The sequence below is a fragment of the Populus euphratica genome, unplaced genomic scaffold (assembly GCF_000495115.2).
Source record: "Populus euphratica unplaced genomic scaffold, PopEup_1.0 scaffold45.1, whole genome shotgun sequence".
NCBI classification, from domain to species: Eukaryota; Viridiplantae; Streptophyta; class Magnoliopsida; order Malpighiales; family Salicaceae; genus Populus; species Populus euphratica.
In genome coordinates this window covers 1202722-1227373 of record NW_011499886.1, presented here as the reverse complement: position 1 = coordinate 1227373, position 24652 = coordinate 1202722, and the positions used below count along the sequence as shown (strand labels likewise).

Sequence of the window (24652 nt, the reverse complement as noted above, 5' to 3'; positions counted from 1 at the left end):
GTATTGCGTGAACAGTATAATCAGGAAAAATGAGCCTAATTTCAATGTATACAGCTTCCTTGATAATTCTATCCGGATATTAAATACAAATATTAAGTCATAATTATATATATAAAAATAAATCCTTAAAAATTATTATTCGCTTAAATATCCAAAAGTTGTACGGGCTATAATGATGCCAAGTGGGCCAATCACGACGGGGGGAAAGCAATTCCTATAACAAACACACTTGCATGTATGGTTATCCAAAAAAATCCTATAAATTAATATGCCTAGCTTTATAATTAAATTTAAATTGTTTTCTATTTATAAGTATTATTTTTCCCCTATGCTTGGCTAAATTATAATCTTCGACAAAATACAATTAATCATTTCTACACAACACATAAAGTAACTCACAACAATAATCTCTTGCATGTCCAATCGATCTTTAATCATGAGACAACTGCTTAATATGAGCTGGAATGCATTATTGTGCGCTTACTCAAACATTTATTGAAGCGTCTTCATTGTTTCTCTAATTAATTAAGATTCTTTTGCATCATTAAAATTGATAATTTACGCATCGTAGTAATTATTTGTGTTTTCCATAATAAATTAGCTTCATTATCCATTTTTATGATAGCTACAATTCTGCAATCTCATGCACGTAAGAATTAATGGCCAATCTTAATTTACTTACACATAATCCTGAAATTCAGAATAATTAATTCATAATATCAAGAATCTATCTACAAATTAAGAGATTTAAAAAGCATATAATTGAAGAAAACTTGAAAGAAAAATGCTATTAGCGCAAACAAATGATACCATACTGTTAATTAACGCACCAAGTGATAAATGATGAATTGTGGATCTCATAAATATTAATAATTCATTAAGCTTTGATGAGGTACCAAAAATTCAAATATTCTAGTAATATTATTTTTAAATTAAATAATTGATTAATTAATTGATCTTAACAATCTCATTTTTTTTTTTAATAAGATGGTTAATAGCTTATATTTAATATTTGATAGGTCAACATGGCTCACGATTAATACCTATAAAAGGTTTCTTTTGATAAAAATAAAGATTTTCTAATACCTAGTAAGTTTTTTTTAAAAGAAAATATAATAATATTATAGAGAAATATTTTAAAAATATATATACAATAAAAAATAAAAATTATAAACCTTTAAATAAAGGTTTTATTGTTGCGCTCCTTAATCAGATACCCTCCCTGTAAGGGCATGAAATCCAACACCTGAATAGAGTCGAGTCTAAAATGAAGTGATAAAGCCCTATCCACTCATACTACAATTGATGTCAGAGCACCTCCACTCACAAGAAGAAGCATTTATGTGGGCTATATATTTTATTTCAAAAAGATCTGGTCTTTTAATAGTAGCTCTCTCCAATCTAAAAAGAGAGAAGGACTGGTCAGGACAAATAAAAAGTTTTTTTTATATTCACAGACCCAATAGACTATTTGAAAAAAACCTATGAGATTAATTTTTTTTTTTTGAAGAAAAGGGATTTGAGTGTAACTTTATATTTGTAATATTATAAGTTGTATTTCACTTATTTTATCTAGCTAAAAAATGGTGTTATGGCTAACCGTAAAAGGCTTTAACACATCTAATGATCTTGATTAGTATACACTTGTTTAATTAAGTCTATTTATTGATAAATAATTCATAAATAATTTTATATAAAATTTATAAAATTGATAGTATTAAACTCAATTATTTCTCGAATCTAGTCAATGTCAGACTCATCATTCCTGTGGTTTAGTATATTGTCGAGCCTAGTGCATCATCACTAGGATATATTTATTTTCCTGAAAATTTATATTTATAAATCTTTTTTGATCCAGTATTTTTTTAATAAAAATATATTAATAAAAACTTGACTAATCAAGCTTAAACCGAGTGCTAATCATATAAATTTGTGTATGATTTAATTGTGTATACAACATTATCAAACTTGAAAACTCCCATGTATACGTACGTGAACCATAAATTGCGAAGTTTCTTGCTTCATCAAGGTTCAAGGTACGTACAAGAATTGATTTTGCAGCCAAAGAGGGTGAAGAATACGAGGAGAAGGAATGAACGCAAGAGGTAAAACTTGGGACAGAAAAGGAGGGTTTTGACATGGTTAGAGGACCTGGGATGCAGAAATTGACGAAGACTGTCGTCCCTCCAAGCTAGGCCAATCCCAAGCCCAATGGTTTTTGACAAATAAAAACTTTTAACCCACCAAAAATATGCAAACCCAGCTCAACAAGCACCCATTTTACAAGTGCAGTGGATGGAACAACTTCACAAAAACAAACAAAACGTCATTTCAAGCTCAAAGATCATACCATGTGAAGATCTACAACAAAATATTAGTTATGTTAGTAGATTTGTAGGACTACAAAAAAAAAAAACAACCTAAATTATTTTTTATTAAAAACAAAATAAAGCTATAGAAACATAAACAATCAAATATGAAAGAAAAAAAAAACTCGAGACAACCTGAGTTATTTTTAAAATAAATAAAAAAATTTTAAAAAATAAATTAAAATAACAAAATTTAATTTTTAATTAAATAAATATTGGATGATAAAGTTTAAAACAACATGATTTGAAGATACAAGTAAAGAAAAAATAAAATAAACTCAAGTGAACATCCTAAATTTGGATTTATTTTGAAAATGAAACTCATTTCTTAATTAATCTAGTGTTGAAGAATAAAATAAAATAAATATATTAATCTAAAAAAATTTCCAAAGTAAAAAAAAAAACAATAAAATTTTATAGAAAAAAATATGAGGATGAAATTGTAAAAAAAATAAAAATTTATATCAAATAAAATAAATAACAATAAAAAAAATGGGAGATATATTTGATAAGTTAAAAAAAATGATGAAAAATAATTCTAAATTTATAAATTATAAAATAATTCCACATATCAAAGGATAGAATTGGAAAAAATTATCAATTTAAAACATTAGCCAAAGAAAACTCAACAAAAAAATAAAAAATAAAAAGATCTAGCATAGTCAGAGTTGTTTAAAAATTGAGTGAGAAATTGTACAGAAATAAAATAAATAAAAATAATGGAGTCCAATCTCCAATTGAATAAAGACTAAAGAATAAAATTTAAAAAAAATATGAAGTTAAAGAAAGGAAAAAGGAAAAACAAAGCAAAGCTGGATTACCCTCTAAAACCCATAACTCATGAAATTCTAAATTTGAGCATATGCTTAACCTCCAATAAATTTAATGTTAAAGGATAAAACCGGAAAAAAAAGGTATCGATTTAAAATATTTGTCAAAGTAAAAAAAAATAGCAATCAAAATAATATAGAAAAAATCTCATAGAAAAAAAAAGAAGGATAAAATTATTAAAAAAAATTAATGTAGAAAATAATCTCAAATAAAATAAATAACAATTAAAAGAATATAAACCAAATTTAAAAAATAAAAAAAGGATAAAATTGAAAAGTATTCATATTTTATAAATTTCCAAGATTAAAAAAATATATAATAAAAATGGACCAACTATGAAGAATTAACAAATTAAAGGATTGTTCTAGAATTTTTAAGAAGCTAGTGTGAAAAGCTAAGAGGAAAGAGAAAAAAAAAATAATCACTTATCTTTTGAAACAAGTGTTGTCATTGCATCATGAAAAAAGATGCCAAAAGGATTCAAAAGTTACAATAAAAGAAAGTTTTTGATGACAGAGTGACTACTCCCACTTAGTGCTTAAAAGATATAAAAACCATGTATACACCAATAAATTTTTTTTAATATTTAATATTTATTAAAATATAAAAACACTCTAGAGTTAACTTGATATTAAAAAACCAAAAAACTCTTGTAAGAGAGTTTATTTGATTTTTTTTATATAAAAATAAAATTATTTACTTGTTTCAAAAAAATAAAAAGACCGAAACACTCACGAGTGAAAAATAATCTATTTTTTTTAATTTTAGGATTAAATTAATAATTTTATTGTAATAAAATTATTAATCTAACCCTACATAATTTATAAAAAAAATACTTGTATTATAGTGAAAAAATCACCTTGTTTTTGTTTTTAATATGTAATTCGAAGATTTTGCGGCTTCAGAGCACTTTCATCATTGGGCGAATAATTTTTTTGTGTCTTGATGCATTGATGCAGAGTAATTCCCCTTTCCCTCTAGGTTTTTTTTAATGTATGATCCACTGTATATATTATTGAAATAAAAGAATCTCTGATTTGGTCTTCCGGCTGCTTCCTTTTTCCCATTTCAAAAGTTTCCAATCAAGTCGCTCTATTTTTTTCTTCAGGTGGGGATCACTTCCCTAAAAGTTGATTCTGGACGATGAGATGCCACTACCAATAATAGCACCGAAGGCACCGGCTCAGCGGTGGAATGACGCTTTGCGTCTTCTGCTGTTACGAGTTCGAGCCTTGGAGTTGCATGCCTGTCAGCCCCGCGCTGCCTTACCTGCCTGCTGGGTTTGCAGGGTGTTCAGTGAGCCGTGGGGATTAGTCGTGGTGCGCGTAAGCTGGCCCGGACACCCCACGTAAATCAAAAAAAAAATAATAATAATAATAATAAAATAAAATAATAATAATAATAATAATAATAATAATAATAATCAAGCAGGTTGTGGCAACGCTACTTTCTTTTTTTCGAATTTCAGTTTAAGTTTTAGTGGTAGTGGGGCTGGAGAGTGGTTTCTTTTATGTTTTTATTGGGTTCTCTTTGTGTGGTATGCTTGTCATCTCTGCGGTGCCTTATTTGTTCATTGGGCTTACAGGATGTTCAATGAGTTGTAGGATTAGTTGTGGTACGCGCAAGCTGGTCTGGACACTCATGTTAATAAAATAATAATAATAATAATAATAATTTATTATTATTATTATTAGTATTAGTAGGAGATGATGTTAATTATGTAAACATCTGTTTGGCATGCATCTTCTAATTCCTTGAGCTGATTAATTAAATCGTTTAATTTATGCACATTATCGTGTGCTCTACGCAACATTGCATGTATAGGGTGAACATAGGAGAAAAAGCCATCCTTCAGTAAACCATGAAGTCATACAATATAGTTTTCTAATGAGATTAAACATATATATATACATGGCTAATGAGAACATGGAACATAGAGCCTGTAAATTAATGCATTTAATAAGTGGGATTAGTTCTTAATGAGATTGGTTTAAGGACTAATTAATTGTAAAAGGAAAAGGAGTTTATGGCAAGACGTTTATATTTTATGTTATCATATGACAAGGCAAGGCTTGTTCCACCTTACGTTAAAGTCAAAAGAGCATGTCATGTGGGAATCCTTAAGACTTTGATTGAGGATCACGTTACTTGATCTTAGGACCAAGGATTATTGAAACGTGACCGAAAATGCAACCCTCCTGGAAGTTCCTTAAGCAATTGACCAAACTAGGGTTAAAAACAAACTAAAACAATAGACTGTAGGTTTCCCTGCTTCGTAATTCATTACGTGGAGTTCCAATTTTAGGTATAGCATGATGGTATTGGTTCCGGGTTTGGTAACTTTTAGTTTTTAAGTTTTTTTTTTAAAGTAAAATAATATATTTTTAATATATTCGTAAGAGAAAAATATTTTCAAATTAAAATATTTTAATATATCCTTTATTGAGAGTAAAGGGTATTTTCAAATTTATTTACATGTGAATCGAGACATGTAAAGTATTCTGTATGATTCAACATTATTTGTATCCTTTAAAAAATAAAAAATAAAAAATAAAAAGGAAAAACAGGAAAGTGGAAGAGAAGCTAACGTTGAATGTGGAATGTGAAGATGTTGATTTATATTAGGTTATGATTGTTTGTTAAGGTATTTTTTTTATTTTTTAATATTATATAAAAAATTAAATAAAAAACAAATTAGTTTTTAACTAAATGCAGTTTGGCTGGCGATGGAAATGCATACAGGGAAAAGTCAACAAACAAGCGAGATGGTCAAATAAAGTAACTTCAAACCGTACTGAAACATTTTTTTTCCCCCGGTTCTCTCTGTCTTAAGCTTTTTAAAAGGACCAGTGAAGAGGCATAACCAGAAATCATTGAAGTTACTTTTAATTATATCTCTTTGAATTTCATCTTTTGCATACCCCCCCCTCTCTCCTCTCACCTCTGTTGATCTCACCTCTGTTGATAACAGGTGATTCTCTCTTTCTAAAGGTCTTTTTTTTTTTTGTCTTTCTTTGTATATGATCTCGTGGTTTATTTTGTTTGACTTTAATGTACAGCCTTTGATAATGAAATGTTTTTTCTTTTATCTTTGCATGCAAAGTTTTGGATTTTGATATGTTTTTGTTGATGGGTTTTGGGTTTTTGGTGCTGTGATGGAATTGGTTTGGTGGTTAATTGAGAAGCAGCAAGGTGTTTAAGTTTTAGCTTAATCTGTATGATTTTTTTATCTCTTTGATAAGTTGATAGATGGAAAGTTCTTCCTTTAGTTGGACAGGCCATGTGGAGATATAGATTTCGGGTTAGTCTTGTGGGAAAAATTGGGTTTATAATTAAGAAGAAGAGAGAAACATGATTATGATGGAAATTATGAGTGTGGTGCTCTTGGCAATTCTGAGTTGAATCTAATCTATTTGTTTGTGATATATAATTAGTGTTAGTTTGGTGAACTTTCTAGTTTTGAATTTAGAATTTGGTCACACTCCCACCACTGAGTTGCTGAAATGGTGGTACATGAAACAAATTATGTTGTACTAACTTGAGTTGATGCAAAACCATCTGGAGTATGCTATTCTTTGCAAGTTGTTCTGTTCTTTTTAAAGGACCTGTTCTTGCAGCTTCAGAATGCTGATGTCTCTGTGACATAACTAAAATCAACCTCATCTTTGAGGGTTTTTCTTTTTTGGTAATATAGGTAAAGAAGTTGTTAAGCATGGGGAACGGGGAATCAAGTTTTGATGATCATCAATATGATTTTCAGCAGCAATCCCCTTCTTACTCGGAAAGCTCGATGGACGATAACTATCAACCTAGGCAGCATCCGGCTTATATAGCTGATAATTTCAACTCGATGGACGATAACTATCAACCTAGGCGGCATCCAACTTATATAGCTGATAATTTCAACTCGTTGGAACAGGTATGTTTCTTGGTTCATTTATTGAATTGTAGAAGACAATGGATATCATTAAATACTGCTACAAGATTATACGCTATACAACAAAATATGACTGGAACTTTGATAGTGCATGATAGTTCGTGATCAAAATGTCTGCTTTTAAACGTGTTATAAGCAATGATTTTCATTTAACTACAAAAGGTGTGTGAAATTTGTGTATGGATTTCATATATTGCTTTGGTGGATAAGGAAATATAAACTTCTGGGGATGGTTTTAACAGCAAGCCAAGTATTTCTTTGTTGATGAGCGTCGATGTCCAAATAGAACATGAATGAAGCCTAAATTCAGCACATGACAATGAGTGGCGACATCAGCCTAGGTACTCTCTTATTGAGAGTATTGCACGAAATATAGGACTTTAGCTGACCAATGTTCGGCAATTCATATCAACACAAGCATGATGACCATTGACCGCTGGACAATCTCATCATCAATCTGCTAAAGCTGACAGGTTTTGAAATATCCAGTCTTGCAGCCATTGGGACGTGTTTTACTAAGAACTTTCCACAGTTGAATAGTTATAAGTTATTGAAGTCTTTAATCCAAAGCAGAGTATATGACAAGCTATCATTGCTATTGTACAGTACATGACAATGCAGCTATCGTTTTTTTACAGTAAACATACTCTTCACTGGTTTATAAGGAGCTTGAAGAAAAAGTTATATAAATAACAAATCAGTAAAAAATCAAGGATATCAGTAACTGAAAGATGTCATGATAATTGGTGGGAAAATTGTCACACAAACATCTTCGAATTTGCACATGGCTGAGTATAAATCTTAAGAAAAAGGGTAAAAAAAATAGAGACTGAGTAGCATACCGCTCAGCTTATTTATTACCTGTCTCAATGGAAAAAAAATTAAGCAGAACAAGTTTTATGTATTCTCAGGTTATTTCTTCCCTGAGAGAAGCTGGTCTTGAATCATCCAATCTAATACTTGGTATTGATTTCACCAAGAGTAATGAGTGGACAGGTGATTTTTCCATTCCATTGAGATCTATTTAATTTCCAATTTCAGCATATCAGATAAGTGCAGAAAATATGCTTTTTCCTGATGATATTAGGTAGGCATTCATTTCACCGGAAAAGCCTCCATGCAATCGGTAGCACACTGAATCCCTATGAGCAAGCAATCTCTATCATTGGCCGTACTCTGTCTCCTTTTGATGAAGATAACTTGATACCATGTTTTGGATTTGGCGATGGTTAGTCTCTCTTTATAGCTTCACTATATGTACCCCAATGTGCTAGAGTTTTCATGGATTGGTTATTGATTTATTTCTTATTTACTTTCGGTAGCATCAACACATGATAAGTATGTATTCAGCTTTTATCCTGATAATCGACCTTGCAATGGTCTTGAGGAAGCTCTTACACGATACAGAGAGATTGTTCCACACTTGAAGTTGTCAGGTTCGACATTTTCCTGTTTCCTTCTTGCTTATTTCGAAGTTTGATTTGCATCTTTCTCTTTTCTTTCCTAAGAAATGGATAATTCCTTATGCATGAGAAGTCTATGTGTTACATTGTCAAAGGACAAGGACTGAGAATAGCAACTTTCACCCACTTCTGTAGGTCCAACTTCATTTGCTCCAATCATTGATGCAGCGATTGACATTGTGGAGAAAAGTGGTGGACAGTATCATGTTCTCGTTATTATTGCAGATGGACAGGTGCTTAAATCTCGCTTATATTCATCCCCTTTCTTATCTGCCATTGTGAAATGTGAACGCATTTTGACTTTGTGTTCTTCGCAATGCTTGCTGGGTTTTTTTTCCTATATTTAGGTTACCCGGAGTCCTGATATTCCTGCAGGAAGGTTCAGTCCTCAAGAACATGCAACTGTAAACTCCATAGTTGCTGCTAGGTAAAGTAACGGCATCAGTAAAATTGTATGGACATTGTGCTTTTCTCACTGTATTGATGCTTGGCAATTTTATACACAGTAAGTATCCTATCTCAATTATATTGGTTGGAGTGGGGGATGGACCGTGGGATGCTATGCAGCAATTTGATGATAACATTCCTCAACGCGCGTTTGACAACTTTCAGGTACATTTGATATGTATGCTCAGCCTTAGATGGCATGCGTCAAAAGAGAGACCCTGAACCTCTTCTTTGCGAACTAATCTTAGGGCATGCTTAGGATTGAGTTTTCAAAACTAATTTTTTAAGTGTCTTGGAATTTCAAAACCACATGGGATACCAAACTTGTTTTTGTCTTGAAGCCTGCTGTGTGTCAAAACATCACGTGTGCCGACGCATTTTTCTTTTTATCCTCGTGCAGTTTGTGAACTTCACAAAAATAATGTCAGACAACACCGAAACATCAAAGAAAGAAACAGACTTTGCACTTGCTGCCCTCATGGAAATTCCACTTCAGTACAGAGCCACACAAACTCTTCAGCGTGCAAAGTAAGACGGAAGGTTCGATTTTTAGTTATTGTCGGAAATCAAACCAGGGCGTTCAAGTCTTGAACTATTTTTTTACTTGTGCAGCTACAATTCAGTTGGTGGTCCACACACAAGGCCACTTCCACCTCCTCGTGAAGTGATTGATCATGACAATGCAGTCAAATCAACCCCGCACATGACAAACTTCAAACCGGTTCAACCAACCGCTCCAACAGCTTCAGTGGAACCGGTACCATTTCCCCCCAATTTTTACCTCCTTCGGATTCATATCTGTACCAGGATTTCATTTTGATATACAAGTTATATTGTTCTAGGTCTGCCCCATTTGCTTGACAAACCTGAAAGACCTGGCTTTCGGATGCGGTCATACGGTGAGTGCATTTCCCTTACAATTACACCCATGTGAACTTATGACTATTTTTGCTGGAGATTGTGTGTTCACTTTCCTCTTGTTTCTGCAATGAAGACTTGCAGGGATTGTGGAGCAAGCATTCCAACTTGCCCTCTATGTCGACAGCCCATAACAACACGTCTGAGATTGTTTACTTGAGCCAAACAATACTCCCTGCGCTCTGTTTACTCCAGAGAGAATGGCGACGCTTCTACGACAGGGCAGGGTTAGTTGGCAAAGCCATTTACCATTAGCAGTGCGTTAGGTTTAACGTGTAAAATTTTTCTGCAAAATGACCTGTGAGATGAAAGTCCGTACAAAAGTCACAAACGAAAAAAATACATAAGTAAAACCTAACATTTTCTTGATTAATTATTTATGATACATGTGTAAAATATCAACAAGTTTAATTAATTTTTTTCACAATGGTTAATCTGTTCTTTCAGCCTAGTCTTTTGATTGTTCTTGAAGCATATAATTTGTCTGCAGATTTGAGATAAACCCATCCTAGTTTGTATGATGTTTTGTCCTCTATTGTTATAAGCATCGTCCTAGACAATTATCAGCATTGTTTTCACCCCTAATTTGTTAGTAGTTTTCACTTAACAATTTACTTTCACCACTGAATCCATGTGTTTGTCTCCGAGGAAGAAAGAAAATAAAGTAAATTAATATAAATAAAGACAAACAAAAAATATACATGCCCTACTTCCACTTGTATACAAAATCACTGATTAATTAATACAAACAGGATTAGAAGGTTGTGCCTGTCATACTTGATCGAACACCCAACCACCGATCACATCTTTCCCTTGTATCCAGCAAAATTGAACCACGTCATACTCGGATCTTGTTCTTTATGGTGAACGGAAAAACTGATAACAGCTTATCCAGGGACTCTGCATCAAAAAGTTTCCACGGGTGCAAAACCATGTTGCCAAATTGCCATCTTGTCCATGAACATCGGAAAACACCTCTGTGAAGTGAAGTTCCTCATTTTCTTGTGTTATCCTCGTTAAATTGAGAAACATTCCCGGCATATCTATGATTTTTTAGCAATATTTGACTTTGTTAGGAGTATAAGGTACTAACCTTCTTAGAATGTTAGAAGCTCCATCGATCTAATTGCCTCTTGGCTTCAGCCATATCTTTCTGTGCCTTTTTCCTACGATAAAATATTGGACAATCCCGACTGGGTCCAAAAGGGAAAAATTGCTTAGAAATAGAATAAAGAAAATATACAAAAAAAAAAAAAAAAACACATTTTCTTTTCTTTTTAAATTTTTCCTGCGGTTTGAAATGAGAACCAACATGCGACAAGGCAATCCTTACTAAAAGTAAAGAGTATGTAATAGTTTTAGAAAGGGAGGAGATGATAAACCTAGTGCAAAGAACATCCTGGTGAAGAGAGCCTTGGCACTCTTGGCACTGTGTCCACAGCCTCCCAAAAAGTTGCTCTAGTTCAGATACTGTAAACAATCCATAATTTCAATTACCAAACACTTTACTTCAAATCTACAGAGTCATCTCACGCAAAATTAAAGAGAATTCAAATGAGATGCTTGCCTTGAGAAACTGATTTGCAGTACAGCTCTGCTTCTCTCCCTTTGCAGTTTGAGCAGAGAGTACGATCTGAATTGCTGGTCAGCAACACAATTAATTGCATTAGGATTTTCATAGAACCCCAATCCCATAATTAGTAGACGCCAAAAACAAAGCTTCAGAGAAGATTCTTAAAAAGTAAAGGAAAAGGATATGATGAACGTCATTTACATTCACTATGAGTGGAATAAACAAGAACGCCTTTGATAGAAAAATAAAAATGCATCACTGCCTTTCTCCTCCTAGCTTGACAAACAGAATTACTCGAGACCCTTAAATCAGTAACATCTGGGAAATAAATAATGGGCTCCTCGATTTCTTCTGCTAAATGCAAATTGGTTTATATAAACTCTTTGAGTGCCTGGTCCGTTGAAGACCGAAATACAAAAGACCCCCTGATCTTTAATTCATTACAGAAGCAAGTCATGTGCTGAAGCACCCATAGCTCTATGAGTGGAATAACAGAAACTTTAGAGACTACGAAGTACTCCAGAGCCATGCCCATAACAGGAGACCGAGGACATGCATCTACCATGAATTTATGCCAATAGTATAGGCCTTGTGGCGACATAAGGCAGCCAGCTAGTATACTTTTGCAGTCATCAATTCTTAGACATTGAGCTCAATGGAGATTTGGTTTACTTGGGATTGGGAATGGAATGCGAATCATTTTCCATTCTTTGTGAGATTCTGTTCAGGTCACCACTTAAAAATTAAAATTCCACACAAGATGAGACATTTTATATCCCTTTCTTTCATTGTACTAAAACTCTATTACTAGCAGAATTAGTTTGAAATTGAAGAGCAATATTATTTAGAATTGAATCAGAATCCTATTCCCAATCCATTCCTAATTCAAGAGAAAACCAAACATGGCCCATGGACCTTCCCAAAGTAATCAGGTAGAATTTCCATTGTTACATCTTTGCGACACTTTTCTGACAAAATGCTAGACATTCCACTGCCCTATCCATAATCTATATTCCCAGCTATCATCTTGCACTCTTCACAAAATCAGGCTGACACAAAGAAAAAGGCCACCACCATGTGTAGACTCTGCTAAGGTTAAAATGAAGAACTAAGTTTGCTCCCAACACTTAGATGTGGCTTCAACCCTACCCTCAACAAAATAAAATAAAAAAATCTCTGATGGGAAAACAATGGAATGCAAAACTGGATTCATGTTTTTTATGAAATTATACATGCTAGAAGAGCTCTTAGCTCCTGCTATGCATCCAGTACACTTGAAAATTTTTCTTACACTGAAATGTTCAAGGTTAAAGTGCCAGTGGAAAAATGCTCATCACATGCAGAAGATTGTTTTTTTTTTTTTTTGGGGGGGGGGTGTGTGGTAAATAACAGAAAAGATATAGAAAATGCAAAAAGAAGAGCAATTCGAACATACCTAAGAAGGGTTTTGCAGCCAATGCAAGTGAGCTGTTTCTTAGCAAATTTCATAATGCCACCTGTTGAAGGAGTAGATATGGAAATAGATCTTGTGTGACTTCCGTGAAGAAGCTCCTTGCTGGCATTCTTCAAAATGGGCTCAAAAATTCTTAAAAGTGGCTGCAAAGTGAACCCTACTGTTAAAATGTAATCTAAACAGATGACCAAAACATAACTTCACTTTAGACTACAATACACTAATCTAACCTTGCTAATTTGGTTTTCCAGATAGTATTGGGGGTCTATAGGTATGTTATTTTCTAGAACATAGATGGGATCCTCTGATTTCTCGAAAGCCTGATCACCAAAGGAAATTAAATTTCATAAACCAGGAAACATCGGAGATCAAATTTTATAAACCAGGAAAGTAAAAAGAATTATATTCCAGTGGAAGAAATAGAATAGGATAATACATAGCCACCAGATCAATTACCTTGGCACCTTTTGCACCTTTTATAATGACATAAGGCACTCGATCCCCAACATTTGGAGCAGTGGCAGCATCTCTCTATCAATCACATGCAACATTATAACAGAGTTAAATACAGATGCAACATTTAATTATTAAAAATTTCAAGAACCCTAACCTATTTCTTTTTCTGAAGACCAAGATTTGCGATAAACATGAAATAAAGACAGGACACCTACAAAGTTATGTCAGCAGAATGCAAACTTCAGTAACTATAGGAAACTACAATAAGTTAGTAACTCGATTTTTTGAGATATTCATGCATATTTAATAAGTACGGATTCAATTTGAACAAATAATGAAAGTTCAAAGTTTGGAACCAGATGGAATTTGAAAACTTGGCCGAATCTGGAAACTTTGAACTTAAAACGAGGAAGTACGAGAATAATGAAAGTTCAAAGTTTGGAACCAGATGGAATTTGAAAACTTGGCCGAATCTGGAAACTTTGAACTTAAAACGAGGAAGTACGAGAATAATGAAAGTTCAAAGTTTGGAACCAGATGGAATTTGAAAACTTGGCCGAATCTGGAAACTTTGAACTTAAAACGAGGAAGTACGAGTAAAAAGTTCAGCAGACCCAAAAAGCTGGGTACTTGGAGTTTAGGTTTGCATTGAACATCCAAATTCATTGAAAATTCACACTTCTTCAAACTCATGGATTGGAGAAATTTTGGCCAAAACACTTTGAAAAAACATTTTGTCCCATAAATTAGTTTAAAAATATACTCAATTCAACAAAATTTCATAAAAGTGTATTATCTGTAATATGTCCATAATTACACAAGAAAAAGCACAGCTGCATCAATAGACATTCTGATGAAGTAGATAACAGAATCATTAAAGCACCTTGCGCATGCGTTCAGCAAGTTCAACATGAGCTGTCTTTACTTCATAATCATCTCCTGTCTTTGTCAAACCCTGTTAAGCTAAATGCTTTAGTGCAACAGAACATTGATGTCTTTGATGTTTGATGCTTGATGCTTTAGTACGGATACAAAAATTCTTAAACATGCTTAAAGGCAGTTTAAGGTTAACATCAAAAGCCAAAATAGATGGCACCAAAACAATTCCCCACCTTAGTAATAACCAGAAGTGACAAATCCATGCGATTCATGAGAAGATCTGAAATTGTGTTCTTTACAAATTGAACCGCGCCGGGCACATCTCTGTCTATTAGTATCTTGTGAAGACACTCAGTTACCAGATTTTTTACCAATAGACAGTTGTCCCTTCGAACTGTTTCAATGCCTGTCCATGACATATGACAAATTAAAAGACATACTATAAACACTTCAAAAGCGTGAGTGTTTAGAAGTTCCAATATTCACCTTTAGTATCCATTTTGTCAAATTTGTCTGGATTTGTCCAGAATAAACCAGCATATCGCTTCTTGCTAATCAATAGATATGGATAATAAACCTTCTCAAACTCTAGCTTGATGGGCTTCGCCACACAAATATCCAATAAATAACAGAAGGCATTAATTATAAAAACAACCCAAAGAAAAAAAGTTCAATTAAAAGTGCACATGAAATCAGGTCAACAGTTGACTTTAAAAGAAAAAATAAACATGAAAGTTTTCACAACAAACCATCTAAAATAGTAGTAAAGGCACTTCAACATTACAAGCTTAGTAAGGAAATCAAAATGCCAACAAAATATAAATCACTGACAAGAATAATAATTACAAATCCTAAACAGTATATTCACCAGCTAATCATAGAATACTGAAATCAATGAATTACAAAGAAATAGATAATAACCCTCTTCTTGCACCATATCACCATGAAAATAGGATAACTTACTTTGATGAAAGTTCCACTAATACACTCAGCAGCTTCACGGCCCAACTTCATCGCTGCTTCTACAGTAGGAACTCCAAATTGCACCATGACTGAATCAGTGTCACCATAAATAACCTGAAATTATTAACTTAATCAGATCAGGCTATTACAATAATAAGGTACAGCTAAGGCGCTGGACCCAAATCGAGGCTTAAGAATATACATAAATAGTTCTAATGGTATCAAATGGGGTAAAGAGAAAGTTGGGACAGATAGGGATAAAATCACATATGCAATGATTGAGAATAATTCTTCAAGGAAAATTTATATATCCTTGGTACATGCTTCAGAGGATTCTCAATATGAATTTAGCTCATTAGAAGATGGATCTTCAATAAAAGATATGCTAGAAGCTTTGGCATGCCAAAAGTCATGGGCAGCATACAGAAGTGCTACAGGACCAAATATCAAACCCTTAAATTGCAGCAACAACCTGTTGCCAATAAGGTTTGATCAACAACGTGAATGTCTATTGCATCAGTGCCCATCACTACATTGGTTTTCAGAGACACCATGGTATTCCTGTCACTTCTAGAGGTAGTATAGAGCAACTCTAGGAGAGAAGATAAGTCTTTTAATCTCAAGCCATGCACATAGTAACATGTCTGTAATCTCAAAGCTTGAAGAACTTCGAGAGAGCCAATCCATACACATGAATGCATAAACAGGATAAGCTACATGTGTATGTGTATATGTATATGTATATGTATATGTATATGTATTTGTATTTGCTAAGAAAGACAGCAAAAGAACTAATAAAAGGCAGGCACTGACCAGTTGAGAGGTGCAGATAAATCTGAGAGAAATCTCTCTACCTATCATAAACCAGCTCACATCTAGCCTATCATTGTCTAATATAGTTTATCACATTATACATACTGAAGTTCGTGATGGCATACCTCTGCATTGTGTTCATAGCCCCCTAGTATAGTAAACTTGTCTTCCACAATTTTTTTTGTGTGTTCAATCATCTGTCGACCTTCAAAAAGCAAACAACTAGTCAAACTGAGCAGAACTAGTAAGCAATATGCTAATGTTTTTAATCCAAAAAAAATTATAATTTGAAAACACATTTTGTCAGAGTACCATAGCTTGTAACACTTGAGGATATTTCTAGACATGGCAATTGGGCAACTGTAGCTCCTGTAAACCCATAAACAGAATTTGCACTAATCTGAAAGAGGAAAAGATGTCAAAGACTTCAAATTAATTGAAAATAGGTACAGGTTACGGAAGATGCCAATCATCTAATTAGTTTGGAGCTTTGTAAACTTACCTTCAATGCCAGTTGGCGACCATCTAGAACAGCCTTCTCAAAGGGATCCTTTGCTTCCTAAAATCATTAAAAATTCTAATAAGCAATAAAAAAGTATGAGTAAGTGGTTTTTGAAAATCTAGGGACTGTGCAATGGGATAGAAATATATAGTAAAAACTTCTAGCTGAAAGTTAATGCAATTAGAAAGGTGATCACCTTCAAATCTGCTTTTGCTCTTTTTCGAGCAGTTAATAGTTCTTCAAGAATTTCAGGTAGAATTCCCTGAAAGTATATTGCATAACATCCTCATCAATAAGAAATTTGGATTCACCAATTTCACTCTTTTTTCATGAGAAAACAAATGCCAGCAACAACAAAAATTCTTGTTTAAATAACTAGCTACCTTCTGTAAATTTGACTTCACAAAAGTTTCACCAGATGGAGTTTTATTGATACATTCAGGTGGAAGATTCAGTTTGCGAACATCTTCAGGTGTTACCTTCACAAAAACCAATAAAGATTAAAAAAATTGGAAGAAAGCTTGTCATTTAGAATCAATTCTTGGACAAGTTAAACATTTAAAGAAAACAGCTACTGGAAAAAGGTCCAAATGTTCACCAGAGTGCAGTAACATAGATTGTATGCCATCATTATTGATGGATATAGGGATGCAAAATCCAGTGTTGCAATTGGCTTTTCATAGAATCCTGCTTTTGGCTCCAAAACCTGATTTTTGTAACATCCCAAACATTAGCAGAGATATTAAATTCCAAAAGGAGAACTAAATCAATAAATTTGGAATACAATACATATACAAAGAACTTAATCTTGTCAAGCTAATCTTTCAAAATGGATTACCATTCTTACAAAAACATCAAAAGCACAATTTCAGATCTAACATGGAATCAGCAGGAGCCAAAAACTACAGAGATACACCCAACAAATATTTTTTCAGACTTAAAACAGTTACCCGCCAGCATACCATCAGCTTAACATTATTAATAATAACAGATTGGGAATAGCAATTAAATTATATCAAGCAAGAATGCAAAACATAACCATAGGCTACCATGATTCACACTTTGCTGCAGGCATAGCAAAGTTCTTGAGTCAACTAGTCAAGAACTACAGAAGCAATATATAGAAATCACACCCGGGTTTCAGGCCTCCAATTCATTGTGAACTGGGAATTTTTCAAATAAGAGTATGTATTCTTCTTCACGCAAGCACTGCTGGTCAATACAGTAGCACCAAAGTAACCTATTAATTAGCTTTCAGACCTTCCATGAATGGAAGGGGAATAAAGAAGGGGGAAGACAAAATTGCATATCCACAGATGAGCATGTGAGGACATCCCAAAGACAAGCGAGCCAAGATGATGCCAAGAAGAATATTAAATAGGTTGAAACAACAACATCAATTATTACACTTTTATAGTTTCAATTAGCCAGAAATTTTATATTAAGCTTTCCTCCTTCACACATTTGAAGTCTTTCTGAGTCAGTTAAATTCATAGCAATACAAGTGAACAGAAAATAAAGCCCAGGATTAAAAAAAGAAATTAAAACTAGGCAATGTAGATGTTGACTCACAGTTGCGCCTTCAAATTTTCCTTGTTCAGATCCCGCCTGCTTGACATTTGGAATAACTAGGTTTTTTTCCTTGGCCTTCCTCAACAGTTGAGAAAGCACCTGAAAACAATAGTTTAAAATTAGCATGATTAACTTGATGTCAATTAGCAACCTAAATAAAATCTAACTAACCTAAGGCAGCACAAAATTTTAGTTTGGAGAGGAAGATAGGGATAAACAGAGCCATAGCTCAACCAAACTCATATTGTATGCATGCCTATATGAAAAGGTCTTTCCTAACAGAATCTCGAATCTTATTCAATGAGCACTGATCAAATTGCAGCATGGTCACCATGAAACAGAGCTTTTCTCTCTTCACTTCAATTATAGATTCAAACTTTTATCGTACAAAAGATCTTCATGTGTGATTTTGTAGTGGAAAGTTCTGTTCTGAGGTTCTCTTTTCTATACACATCTAGATCCTCTTATGTGCTGAAAATTGCAAATGCATGTACTCTTTTCTTTTTGTATAAAAAAATTGAATACAAATAACATACTCCTCTTCCATCTAAGATCCTGCATTCCCAAGCCGCATAGCCAAAAATGATCATTAAGAAGTTGTAGCACTGTAATGTTTATTGTAACATGAAATCACCTGCCAATCAAATCATAGTTTTTTACCTTCCCTATGCTACTAATGATATTCATAACTAATAGCATAATAACATGTCTCATCAATTCTAACCAGTTTGTAACCATGTTTATGACTACAAACCCATATTAGGTATTGAAAGTCTATATTGATTTTAAACATGCATTGCATTTAAATTCTGCAACTGAATTTCTTCTAGCTCATTTTGATGACCAGTGAAATATGTATCTTCAATTCGGGAAATTAATTTATAAAAATTACATCATAGAAAAACTGTTCTAACTCCAGTGAGGCAATGCATCAAAGTAGCACTACCCTGGTCTAACCTTGATGCTTTGTCCCCTGGCAAGAAGAAAAGAGAGAGGGACACCAGTTACACGGGCCATTTCCACATAGTTGTAAATGAGCATCAGTTTGTCCAAGAGTCGCTGTGGCAGATATGCATCCTGCAATTCCAACAAGAAGATGTTAATTATGCAGCAAATGAGAAAAAAAAGGCTTTTTACTTCAAACATGCATAATGTACTGGTCAAGAACACCACTTAATAACATTCATCAACACTGAGTCCTCCAAAGATTGAGGGAAGGTTGGTTGATGCACAGACATAAATATCTTTAGGAAAAGGGAGCTCTTTCTGAATTACTTCTATTCATGACCCTTAATGTATTTAAAACCACATTAAAGGCTACTACCATCACCAGTTTCCCCTAAAAGTTAAATTTAAATAAGTTTTGAAGAAAAACATTCACAGAATGCGACTGCAAAAATAATTCCTTAAAGTTAACACTGCTCTCAATGATAGAATGCTTTTATGCAATAATAGATCTTTGGAATAGGATGACTTCTATTTAAAACTAGAATTTACAGGAGGAAGAATTACTCTTCATAATGAATGACTTTATTTCATTGGAAGATGGACATCTAAGAATATACCAGTTCACACCTGAAATTTAAATTATCAGCAACTATCTAAAATCTAAAAGAAGATAAAGCTTCATCCTAAATAGTTGAGAAGCTAAGTCCACTTGTTGAGTTAAGTTATAGTAATGATGAAAGACAAGAAAATACAAGCTATCTTGCCCGCTTGATGAAAATTCTCTCCAGTGTGTTTGTAGAAAGATTCACCAACTCCTCAACTGCAGGTAATCTCTAATGTGAATGCTTGTTGTGCAGAACAAAGAAAAACCCAAAAAATGGAAATCCATCATTCAACTGCGATATGACAATCATCTGAATCCATCTCTCAATCACTCGGCATTTGATACAAGCATTTCAATAGGTTAAATGCAATTAATAATAAAGCCAACATGACTAACACGCCAGAGATTCCAAGTAGAGAAAAGAGGAGCCTTAAAAATCAAAAGATGGGAAGAAGAAGCTGTCAAACCAAACCATGCACCTTTAAACAATATACAGCAAGCCGCCTCCTAGTTTCTGCATTCCCATTCTGAAGATCAGATATTATTGAATGGTGAACATCCTCTTTCTGCATGAGACAAAGTGACATCAGCAAGCTCAACCCCAGTTGTACATTTAATTCAATAGAAAGCAAACAAGAAAAAGTATCATTGAAAGGATCGAATGGATAATGTTAAAGGGAAGTAAACTGACACCTTATACAGACTCAGGATAGAAAAAATAGTAAATGAGTATAGGTTTCGTTTTTTTCCAATACATACCCATGTCAGAATCTCGGAAAGAAACATGAACAGCTAAATACCAAAATTAAGGCAGAAATGCTTAGAAAGAGCAAATGGGAAGGGGGGGGAAGGTCAAAAGGCCCGGCTTTATTCAAAAGGTGGAAACAAAACTGATTTTCAGAAAAACAGATTATTCCTGGATGTGTATGTACATAATCAAGACAAAAGATTGATAACCAAGACAAATCAGTTATAGAAAATCCATATCAAAATGTTATTAAGACAGAGCTTGACAACCAAGACAAATTCTGTTGAGCTTTATTGAAACAATATCTCAAAAACTTACCTGCTCAGAGAGAAAGTGTGCTGAAACAGAGTTTAATGAATAAGAACTTAGTTTATAATCTCGTTGCATGACCTGGAAAATGAAGAACAAACATAATTCATTATGTGAGAAAATACGGACAAACTTCTCTATCATACAAACAAGGAAATGGTTTGTGAAACAAATATGCTATATAGACAAGACCTGAAGCAAATCAAATTGAACTCTGCCTTCAACTGTAACTTCTTTACTTTCCCTTGTCCCATATTGCCTGTAATACCAGCATGTATAAGCATACCAATCTTTTCATATATGGAAAGAAGAAAGAGATGTAATGACCAGGAAAGTGTAAAGGAGCTATGCGACAGAAACTATAGAAAATGAAAATTCACCTTCACTTTTGAATTTTTCAGGCATCAGTGATAAATGCCAGCAGAATTTACAATCCAACCAAAAAGTTAAGAGGCATATATGAGATGGGTATTATTTTCTACTCTTCCACGCTGAATATATGAGAGAAATTGTTTGGCCCCGCTACTGAGCCCAGGAACAGTTTCTATACACTACTTACATATAAAGGTGCTATAGTGGAATTAAAAAACAAGGGATGACAAGGCTCTCGACATAAAAGATTAAGACCTATTTTTATGTTTCAAAAACAGAAAAAAGGTGTTTCCATTTTCAAAGATTAGTCGTGCCTCATTACTAATATCACTACTGGAGTTGACGTTAAATATTGTTTTCAATTAGATTTAAGAAACCATGCTGTCTGTGTAGTGGCCATTCCAATCAATTAAGCAATTCTCATTAAACAAATTATAAAACATGGTAATTATTATAGTGAGTGTTACCTGGATGAAAAGGTCGCATCTTTGATCCGAACCCTGCTGTTCCTGATGCGGCCCAAGACAGGAAATTCTGATATTCCCAAGGTTGCAGCTCTCTATAGATCAGAAAAAAACTACATGATAAATTTAGACAACTGTAGGTATTTTAGCAAACATAAACATTAGCATTTCTAACCACCAAAAAAAAATATCCACAAGTGATCTTTGCATTATGATACAAAATTAGGAAAACCTGCAACCATGAAAATGTGCAAAGAGAGTACAAGTAACATCTAAAATACCTCAATGAGATATGGCAGATCAAATTTGCAGATATTATACCCAATTATAATATCTGGATCAACTTCACGAATAAATTCCTGAAAACAGAACCAGCTTTATTATCATAAATCAATAAACAAACGATAGCAGAATGACTAGTTATGCTCTTCTTGCAGCAGGTTTAATCATTAAACTGGCACTTAGTATTGTACAAACAGGGCTACACTGATATAGTAGGGTATCATTGGCCACGAAACGGTTTAAGAATGGGTATGGATTGCCAGAGTATCAATCATTAACAGTAGAATGAAAGCTAGCTAGCAATAAACAGCAGAATTAACACCTTCCAAGCTATCAGAACTTCTCTCTCTGTATCAAAAGACATAACATCCACACCAACTATCGGAGAACATGAGTTCAGGGTCATGATATTACGAACAAATGGCTGGTCCTCCCCCTGCAAAGTTACTAGATTTGCCACCTAGAAAAATATAAACAAGTCAGAAACAGTGAAGAAAATAATCCGATTCAGCAACCAGACTGCTTTACTGAAATAATTAATAAGACAAAGCTACAAATAAACCTGAATAACAGGATCATGCGTAGGCTCAGGAAAATGGCCTTTGCGACCAGCACACTCTATATCAAAACTCAAAATGCGAAACGGGGCCATTTTTGAGAATTCCCCTTCAGCAGCATGGCTGATCAATTCTGAATATCTGGGAGCATCTATTAAGGAAAGAATTTCCATCTTGAAGAAGGAAAGAGTTTTCCATCTTGAAGAGCATAATACAGAAAAAAATACTCAAAATTAGAATATTCTGGAATAAAGGATACAAGCAATCAAACTCCAATTGACAATTTGATAAGCTCTTTGAAGTCTTTTTGTATTTTCCAGCAGGTACTTCAATCCAATTCCCACCAACAACATTGCAATCAATCATGAAACGGAGAGCGAAGAGTACATTGCTTTCATATGTCATGAAGCTCCTCATACCGAGTCCATCAATATGTATGCCTTTATCAAGGATACCTGCAGATGATAGGAAAATATTAACAAGATTGTATCTCCAAATACAAGAAAAACATTAAAGGATCAATGATGCTGTCCATGTATTCTTTCAGAAAAATTTAAGCAACCATCGTATCATAGTTAAGATGTTTACCCCGGCAGCCAGAGACCATCGTTGGCAATGCAACTACAATCTTAAGAAAGGGATGAGATTGCTGCTGCTGATAATACATGATGCTCCTTTTATGCACCAATTCAATTCGTCGCACAAATTTGGGTACTTTAGTGTTCCTATTCACCTCCTTCATCTTCCCCTAAACCACAAACAAAAATGATAAATAGGTGAATCAAAACAACCAAATTCAAACAGAGCATACATGATCCAATCAACTGATAAAACAAATTACCTCAAGAATGTGATGAAAATGGGAGATGTCATCTGGGTTCATTCCAGGAGGACAGCTGACGTAGAAATAGGGCTCAAATCCATGAACAAGACAGCAAACACTATGTCCTAACAAATACCCAACATATCAACTAAATAATAAATCCAAACAAGCCATAAGTTCACATCAAACATTCTTTTCATGCAGATCTAAATATTCAAGATTCTCCCACTTTCCGCATAAACCAGCATTATGCATCTAAATCCCTTCTCTTAAAAATGCTTAAACCTGAGACTCCGAAAAACTAACACATTATCATTATGGCTCCGGCTAAAGCACACTTTTTGACAATTCTACTACATTAAGAACTCAAATAGAATTAAACATTCGCATTTTTATCATAACTCTTAGAAACAATAAGCAGAAAAAACACAAATTTATAAGCATTAACTTACTTACCTTCTCCAGTAACCCCAAAAATTCTAAGAATAGCAGCAGAACCTGACCTATCAGGCAAAAGTTCTTTATGTGTCTCTCCGATCACGTAATCAATCTCGAGTTGCTGAAATACTATACAAATCACAGAAACACGAACAAAAACCATAAAAGTTTCAACAAATTAAAGAGAAAAAACCTAGTAATCAACTACAACTAGTCACACAACAATCAAACAGCGAAATCACTCACTGATACTCTGCGATTGCGACACGTAGCCATCTGATAACTTCGGTCGGGCCCATTTTGAGAGACGAGAAGTAAGGACTTCACGTTCTTTATTGAGATTCTCCTCGTCTTCTGCAATGAGGGTTTCGTCAAGGAAGACGTCTTCATCGAGGAATTCTTCGTCGACGGTGGGAGTGATGGCTTGATGCTTCACCGCCGGTGATGGGTTCGGTGGCTGTGGCGTTGGCGGTGGGCGTTTTCTGGTGGAGGCGTTTCGTTTCATGGTGGTGTCCTTTTGGGTTTTGGGGTTTTGAGAGAGAGTGAAAATGGAGGGATCGTGACACGAGATTCCCGCCAGTTTTGGATTGGGAGTCTTAATAGAGGAGGGCACGTGCAATGCACGTGATTTCGGCTCTATTGAAGCATAAACTATATTTTTGCCCTCGTAGATTCATCAGTGTTACCCTTTCATCCTCGTATGTTAGAATTCCCCAATTACCCATAAAGATTCAATTTTGCTCGTCGCTACAAATATAGCCACGGAACAATTCCTTTCCTTAGATAGCTTTTTCATTTTTCTTTCTTTTTCTATCTCTCAAATCCGGTGCATTACCTTGTATATCTTAAAAATTCTCATCTAATTTAATTCAAACGTAATTAAAATTAAAATTAAATTTATAAATTAATTTATAAACAATTTGCTTTTCAA

At 33.9% G+C, this 24652-nt stretch overlaps 2 protein-coding genes across 5 annotated transcripts; one reads left to right on the top strand and one right to left on the bottom strand.

The window, feature by feature from the left end:
- Nucleotides 1-5984: 5984 nt before the first annotated feature.
- LOC105130374 (E3 ubiquitin-protein ligase RGLG1) lies at nt 5985-10338 on the top strand. 3 transcript variants are annotated; one of them, XM_011032850.1, is made up of 12 exons: nt 5985-6171; nt 6895-7119; nt 8049-8133; nt 8225-8365; nt 8460-8573; nt 8736-8833; nt 8948-9027; nt 9107-9212; nt 9448-9575; nt 9666-9804; nt 9890-9946; nt 10042-10338. In XM_011032850.1, exons 2-12 carry the CDS (start codon nt 6913-6915, stop codon nt 10123-10125), a joined length of 1239 nt encoding a protein of 412 aa, XP_011031152.1. In that variant the 5' UTR covers nt 5985-6171; nt 6895-6912; the 3' UTR covers nt 10126-10338. The 3 variants fall into 3 exon arrangements, with proteins under 3 accessions (XP_011031152.1, XP_011031151.1, XP_011031153.1); XM_011032849.1 differs by having other exon boundaries at nt 5986-6171; nt 9660-9804; XM_011032851.1 differs by having other exon boundaries at nt 5987-6171; nt 6895-7055; nt 8045-8133; nt 9660-9804.
- A 180-nt stretch (nt 10339-10518) lies between these two features.
- On the bottom strand, nt 10519-24503 carry LOC105130373 (DNA polymerase delta subunit 1). Of its 2 annotated transcripts, XM_011032848.1 has the most exons (31): nt 23968-24503; nt 23740-23850; nt 23302-23408; nt 23049-23208; nt 22720-22915; nt 22466-22601; nt 22226-22363; nt 21903-21980; nt 21625-21716; nt 20978-21044; nt 20795-20866; nt 20208-20294; nt 19134-19253; nt 18177-18275; nt 17203-17310; nt 16988-17083; nt 16801-16866; nt 16605-16661; nt 16415-16502; nt 16228-16307; nt 15290-15403; nt 14813-14927; nt 14560-14732; nt 14331-14402; nt 13448-13522; nt 13222-13311; nt 12974-13134; nt 11533-11606; nt 11348-11435; nt 11059-11158; nt 10519-10942 (listed from the first exon to the last, which is right to left on the bottom strand). In XM_011032848.1, the coding sequence occupies exons 1-30, from the start codon at nt 24224-24226 to the stop codon at nt 11071-11073; spliced, it is 3267 nt and encodes a 1088-aa protein (XP_011031150.1). In that variant the 5' UTR covers nt 24227-24503; the 3' UTR covers nt 10519-10942; nt 11059-11070. The 2 variants fall into 2 exon arrangements, with proteins under 2 accessions (XP_011031150.1, XP_011031149.1); XM_011032847.1 differs by having other exon boundaries at nt 10519-11158.
- Nucleotides 24504-24652: the final 149 nt, after the last annotated feature.

Bases quoted from the DNA above. Each gene is read 5' to 3' on its own strand.
- LOC105130374 (XM_011032849.1), top strand. From the start codon at position 6,913: ATGGGGAACGGGGAATCAAGTTTTGATGATCATCAATATGATTTTCAG. The intron at 9,805-9,889 runs GTACCATTTCCC...ATATTGTTCTAG, and splicing joins CAACAGCTTCAGTGGAACCG to GTCTGCCCCATTTGCTTGAC. The intron at 9,947-10,041 runs GTGAGTGCATTT...TCTGCAATGAAG, and splicing joins CTTTCGGATGCGGTCATACG to ACTTGCAGGGATTGTGGAGC.
- LOC105130373 (XM_011032847.1), bottom strand. From the start codon at position 24,226: ATGAAACGAAACGCCTCCACCAGAAAACGCCCACCGCCAACGCCACAG. The intron at 22,916-23,048 runs GTAAACATCTTA...TATCATCTGCAG, and splicing joins GATGGTCTCTGGCTGCCGGG to GTATCCTTGATAAAGGCATA. The intron at 13,523-14,330 runs GTGCTTTAATGA...TGTGATTGATAG, and splicing joins TTGCTGAACGCATGCGCAAG to AGAGATGCTGCCACTGCTCC.